This window comes from Phascolarctos cinereus, unplaced genomic scaffold (assembly GCF_003287225.1).
Source record: "Phascolarctos cinereus isolate Bilbo 61053 unplaced genomic scaffold, phaCin_HiC Scaffold_9;HRSCAF=440, whole genome shotgun sequence".
Lineage (NCBI taxonomy): Eukaryota > Metazoa > Chordata > Mammalia > Diprotodontia > Phascolarctidae > Phascolarctos > Phascolarctos cinereus.
Window position 1 is genome coordinate 211,482,848 of NW_027556402.1, and position 6,789 is coordinate 211,489,636.

The window sequence follows — 6,789 nt, forward strand, 5'->3', positions numbered from 1 at the left end:
GTAAGGAAGAGGAAAGAGTCCAAGAAAACCCAAAATAATAGCAACAACTGACATTGACATAGCACTTCCAAATTTGTAAACACTTTCTTCACAACCACTCAATGACATACATATTGCAAGTAATATTATCTTCAGTTTACAGGCTCAGCCAGGTGACTTGCCCATGGTCACACAACTGGCAAGGGTCTTGGGAGGGATCTGAACCTGAATCTCTTCCAACTCTAAGTTCAGGCCTTTTCACACTACACCAAGTTCTCTCTCCAATGTTGTGAACACAGGAGCCCAGGTGAATGGAGGAGCCAGAAAGGAAACAAGGAAGTTAAAAGGAACACCCTCAGAAAACCAAAGTGTAACATCACAGGATTACTTAGTCCATAGTCATTAAGCACATCTTAGAATCTCAATTAACATACATTCAATCCCCCAAATGTTCAGTGAATGTCTTCGATGGGCAAAGTTTTGGACTAGGTACTTAATGTATCTCCCAGATCATTTGGGATGACAAGTTTTTCCTCCATCTTTGGTTTCTAGCTGAAGGAAATGTATATCTATTTTTTTCAAGTTGGCTAAAAATAAAAATAACCAAAAGGAAAGAAAATAAAACAATGAGAATCAACGCTTCAGACTACACCAATAGCGAAGAACATGTGTGTGTGTGCATGTGCATGTGCGCACATGCGTGCGTGCGTGTGTGTGTGTGTGTGTGTGTGTACTTAAGCATTCTATAAAGCGGAATTTGACTAAATCCTAATTGTTTATTGAAAGCTTTTCCCACATTTTGGTTTATTTAATTATTAAAATTTCACTTAGTGTATCACTAGAGACTCACTATACACCTAATGGATTTTAGAAAGCAAAGCACTACTTTCATATTGTTAAAAAACAGCACAGTTCCCGCTGCTAACAAAAGGCTAGCAATGTTAACCAAAGAGCTTTCTGAAAGCAACATTAAGTAGTCTGTAACACTTCATTCTCAGGACAAACCAATCCATAAAGAACTGGATGTATTTATAACTCTAATTGAAGTAGTTCAAGCAAGGTTTGATGGGTCTGTTCCTGAAGCAAGCTTCTCTCTGGAAAAGGTAGGTAATTTTGGAAACAAAACTGGGCCACAATCACGATGGATCACTGGACTTGACCACTCCTTTCTTCCTGCGGAGCTCTCCCCATCTCTGTGCCTCCCTCCATGACTGATCCCCCTCCCATTTTCACCTTAGCAACTACACTGATTTCAACGACTATTTTCCTTGTAATTCAATTCAATAACAAACCCTTATTAAGCAACTACTGGACAGGATGTAGGCTCCTTGAGGATAGGAGCTGTTTTCTTTGTGTCCCCAGCTACTAGCAGCACAGGGCCTTGAAGTAGCTGTCTACATTCCTCACTTTCTTCTGTCTTCAATCAAACAAGATGATAGCTTTGCTTCTTAGCCTTCTATGGGACAAACTGGCCTTCTTGTTGGGCCTCACTGCACACCCCATGCCCTGCCTCTCTTACGCTTGCTCCCGGAGCCTGGAATGTACCTTTCCATCTCTGCCTCCTGCTCCTTCCAGACTCTGCTCAAGTGCTCCCTTCCGCTAAGAGCTTTCCTGGTTTTCCCAGCTGTTAGGAACTTCCCCATACAAGTTCACCTCCCATCTGCTTTGTATGTTTTATAAACGCTGCACTTACATACGTGTAAGTTGTCTTCCAGTTGGAGTATGAGATGCCCGAGGGCAAGGACTGTTCTGCCTTTGTCTTTGTACACCCAGGTCAGTAGAGTGCTTAAAATGAACTGCCTCGGTGCTTAACAAATCCTTAACTGACTGCACATAGTATTCTATTCCATTTGTTGAACTGAATATGCAAAATACTGTATTAGGTGTTTTTGAGAATAGTGTGTTTTTTTTTAAATGGCACAGTCTCTATTTCTAAGGAGAATAACAGTGTCTTGGGGGGTGGTGAGGAGGGTATAACATGTACACAGAGAAGTCAGTCAGCCAACAAACATTAGCCAGTCACTGTATTAAGCACCAGATAAGTATAACACAGAGTAGAATGTGAGAGAAGCAAAGGAGTAACCCAAAGTAGATTAAGAAAAGACTTCAGCTGAGGAATCAGGAACTCCTTCCTAGAGGTGGTAACTAATAGGAGTTGGAAAGGTTTCTGAATGGTAGAATTAAGGAGGAAGTGCATTCACTGGGAGTGGGGGAAAAAAAGGGACAGGAAACAGATGAGGATGAGTTCTAGATTAGCTGTAAAATGTATGAAGGCGATAAAATGGAATAAACCAGCTTCCCTGGCTTCCTTCAAGCCTCAGGTAAAATCCTACCTTCTGGAAAAAGCCTCTCCCCATCCTCCTTAATGCTAGAACCTTCTTCCTGAGGTAACCTCCAGTTTACTCTGTATATATCTTGTTCATGTATCACGGTTTGCTTGTTGTCTCCTCCTTCAGACTGAGTTCCTTGAGAGCAGGGACTACTTTCACCTTTCTTTGTATTCTCAGTGCTTAGCACAATGCTTGGTACATAGCAAGTACTTAAATTGCTTACTCACTCGAAAGGTAGGTGGAACCATAGACCTTACAGAGCAGGTAAAGGAATTTATGTTATCCCATGAGTAATAGGGAGCCACTGAAGGTTTCAGGTCAGCGAAATAACATGATCAAAGCCCTGCATCAAGAAGGTGATTTTGGCTGCTGCTGAGGATGAGAATACATGAAGGTAAGAGAGGAAAAGACTCAGATCAGTTAGCTCTTAATGAAGACATAATGAAGGCCTGAGATAGGACAGTGGGAGTGGGACAAACCATGGAACATGAAAACAGAAAGGTCCAAGGTTTGAGGCTGAGCCTTTGTGGCTGGGGAGATGTCATCCATGTCAAGTGAAGATGTAGCCATCACTAGTCATAGGCTGAGTACCAGCAATTCTTTATTAATTTAGGCAAGACAGTAGAGTGAAAAGAGTACTAGGCTCAGAGTCAGAAGTCCTAGCTCCATTTACTATTTTATGTGATCTTGTGCAAGTCACCCTCCCTCCAGTGGGTATACATACACTTGCATTATCTCAATAGGGATCGGTAGCCTGCAGGGATCAATGATACTGGACAGAAGACACTCTGACGTGGTGCTATATGAGGCTTTATAACAGTCCTTGATGTGTAGATAGAACAAACACAAACCCTAACCACCAAACCCATTATACCACTTTTGAGACCTAGCAGGGGCATTCATGAACTCCTAAAGAATTGCCCAAGTTTAGGCCTGTCGAAAATATCCTCTAACATCCCAAATACCTAAATTTGAGATTCCTGAACTGCTTAATTTATTTCCACTAATAGGTTATCAAACTGTTACACAAACTCTTGACTTTATTCTACTAAATCTTAATGAGGAAATGAGTCGTTTAGATCATTCTTTTACAGAATGACCAAACGAGGTGTGTCCAGCTTGGGAACTGGTACAATCTCCAATATATTCTAGCATTCTCCTTTTATTATAAATGTTATGGGAAGAATTCCTTCTCTTGGTAGGAGACTGAACTAGATGGTTTCTTAAGGCTATTCCAGCTCAGAGATTCTGTTAAATCATTTGACAAGACGTATTTGTGGAAAAGTCTGAAAAGCTTTGCAATTATAGTCCCTATTGATTGTATTTCCCTGAAATGTCTCTTTACAGTGTGAGTTTATCAGGGGCAGGATTTAATTTAACCAATTTCAGCTGCTGGCCATCTATCATTCAAGATAGGTTTTTGCCTAGATTACAACACTTTGGTAGCTAATAAATTACAAAAGGAAAATTCATACTGCTATCAATGGTTTCAGAATTCTAAAAAATAGCTCCTGAGCTCTGTGAAGGCAAGGACCATGTCTAATCTACACTTTATATTCCCTCTGGCACTCAGCACAGTGCCCCTATACTCACTGGGTGTTCAACAGTGTTTGTTCAAGTGAAGTGAACTCAACCCAATGGAAATTCAAACAAGTGACTTGGAAAAAAAAGGGTAAAAAAACGGTCCTGGATGAAACTTCACAGCTTTGGCTCACCATCTTTGAATTTACTGGTTTTCAAAGTAAACAGCAAGCATCTAAGCCTTCAAAAAATTGTTTGGTTTTGGAAGGAAAAAAAACCACAAAGATTTTTTAAAAATACCTTTTCACTACATTTTTAATAGTACAAATTTCTGAACAATTTACATCATTGCTGCATTACTACAGAAACATATGGATGCTTCTTATCTACTCTAACCTGAAATACCTTCTATTCATGCCTAATTTATGTTGCTCAAATGTACAAGACTAGCCGATGTAATCATATCCTCAACAAATCACAGAACTTTAAGAGCTGAAAGATTCTCCCATGGGGCAATACTCGGCAAGGCTCTCTGTCCACCTTAAAAGGCCTGACCATGGTAACAGCCAAAGATTCAACATCCCTGGCAAGTAATCATCTGCTTTTCTCTAAGGACCTCCAGTAATGGGGAATTCAACACCTCTCACTTATTGCACTGTCAGTTCCAAATGCTGAATTTTCCCTTAGATTGGGGCAAAATCTGCTTCCTTGTACCATCCACCTAGTTGTGCCCTTAGGCCATGCAGAACCAATCTGCCATCTTCTTGCTAAAGAAAAGGTTTGAATCAGCTCCCTCCCCCCATCACATATGCTTTTAGAATGATTCATCTGACATAATCCCTGTATGCTCCATCAGTGTGAATTATTAAATGTAACCCACAACGTACCAAGGATAAAGGATTAACAGAAAGGCATTTTTCAAATAAGGCAAATTAAAGCCTACTTTGCACAGCTGCATTTCAAAATGATTATTAGAACCTTCAAATTGTGGCACAGGCAAAAAAAATGTAGCTTAAAAATGACTGAGGCAGTGAGAGGATGGTGTTGAGGTTGATATAACAACAAAAAAAGGCAAACAATACTGATTCAAGTCAACTTTATTTCACATAAAGAGACCATGGGGCACATAAGACAAAGCATCAAAGCCCTAGAAATGCTCAGGTGTAAGAGCCACACAGACTGGGGTTGGGAGCGTAGATGCAACCGGATGATTTAGCACAAAGTAGGAGAAAACTGATTTTTAAAATAGACCCATATATTAATAATATTTATACACTTCACATATACATACCTTTTATGTATATGCATATATATGAAAATCCTCAGCCAAAAGGAAACTGAGTGAAGGAAGGACAAGCAAGCAGCCCGCATTTGCAGAGGGCTGAGGAAGGGGGGTGCGTGGGGGGGGAGGCAAGGGGAGAGGGTGAGGATTAAGGCGGAGGCCATGCTCGGGTCCCTTCAGTGGCTCTTTAAGCACCTGCAGCTGGTGCGTCCTGAAAAAAGTAAAAAGGGCTGGGTTGGATTCCTAGCTCAGACATTTCCTGGCTGCGCGGGGCTGGGCCTCCTGGTGTCCGTTTCCTCCAGATTATGTTTCTGGGACTCCCTGCCTCACAGAACTGTCTGGAGGATCCAATCAAACATAGAATATACGGTGGCACGTAAATACCGGCTATTCCACAGAATTACTCCTCTCCGCCTAAGCCTCCTTGGGTTATCAGAGGTCCGGGGCCGTGCTGTCGGAGGACCTGGCCCTGCCGCTCCCTACAAGTCTGACCTTGGGTTCTCCGAGCCTCAGTTTCCTCGCCTGTCAAAAAGAGTAGGCCTAGATGACCTCGGAGGTCCCTTCAGCTCTAAACACCCCCCGCTGCTGCTCCCAGACCAGGCTTTTGTCCCTCTCGGCTGCAGAGGCCTCGAGGCCGGCGGAAATGCCGGCTGTCCGAGAACAAGAGGTCCGAGAGGCTGACCACGACGGTGGGAGGGTCAGCAGCACCCCGGATCCTCCAGGCCCCGGCCAACCTCCCCACCCCCACCCCCTCCCCGCCCTCCCATTCCAGGGCCTGGATGACCTCTTCGTCCTGCCGACGCCTTGCCTGTCCTCGGCTTCGCCCAGGGTCTCCCCGGCCAGACTGGAAGCTCCCTGAAGGCAGGCTATCTTTGTATGTGCCCCCATCCCACGGCACAGCGCCTGGCACAAAGCAGGTGCTTAATAAAGGCGTAGTAACGGACTCGGACGGGGGTTAATTAGTGCTTGTTGACTCTGTTGCTCAGGGACTAGGGAACTTGGGGGTCCAGAGCTGACGGCGGGCCAGCCTCAGTTTCCCCAGGTGGAGGAGGCAGGGGCAGGAGGCTCCGTCTCCGTCCTCCCCCCTCCTCCCTCTCGTCGGTCCGGGCCCCCAGCCCCCGCGGCGGCTGCCCCTCCGTCCCGCCCTCGGGGCCCCCGGAGCGGAGCGGCCTCTTACCCGAGGGGCGCGGGCGGCGGCTCCGGCCTCCTCCCGCGGGACAGGAAGGCCTTGGGCAGCAGCAGGGAGACGCACAGCACGAGGCCCGACACCATGGCCACCTTCTGGAAGGCAGAGAACGCCATGGTCGCACCCGGCCGGCCGACCCCCACCGGCCCCGGCGCCGCTACCGGAAGCGGAAGCCCGGCTGCGGCTCGCGGCGTGCGTGAGCCCCTTCTCGCTGCCTCGCCCTCGGCCCGCAAGAGGGCGCCGCGACGGAGCGGCGAGAGGGACACAACTCTTCGGGACGCGCCCGAAGGGCCCCGCCAGGTGGGGGGATGGGGAGACAGGTTGGCCGAGGAGGGCAGGAGGGAAGGGCGCGACGGAGGCGAGTTCGCAGAACCGCCGCCAGGGGACGCCCAGAAACCGGGAGTCAACGCACGCGGAGGACCAGGGAAAAAGTCTTTAGAGGCAACCTTTGGGGCATTTTCACGGTGATGATGATGAGATAATGTCATCAC

At 46.1% G+C, this 6,789-nt stretch overlaps 1 protein-coding gene and 1 long non-coding RNA gene across 2 annotated transcripts in view; both read right to left on the minus strand.

Annotated features, from left to right (window-relative positions):
* Positions 1-6,533, minus strand: part of RIC3 (RIC3 acetylcholine receptor chaperone) — a 48,716-nt gene extending 42,183 nt beyond the window's left edge. Inside the window, exon 1 of the mRNA XM_078148344.1 lies at positions 6,297-6,533. Coding sequence (XP_078004470.1) covers positions 6,297-6,414 — 118 coding nt within the window. The 5' untranslated portion in view covers positions 6,415-6,533. The remainder of the gene's footprint in view (positions 1-6,296) is intronic.
* Positions 4,910-6,290, minus strand: LOC144455255 (uncharacterized). Its single transcript, XR_013483975.1, has 2 exons — positions 5,897-6,290; positions 4,910-5,634 (listed from the first exon to the last, which is right to left on the minus strand). It is a non-coding gene; the product is annotated as an uncharacterized LOC144455255 (long non-coding RNA).
* Positions 6,534-6,789: the final 256 nt, after the last annotated feature.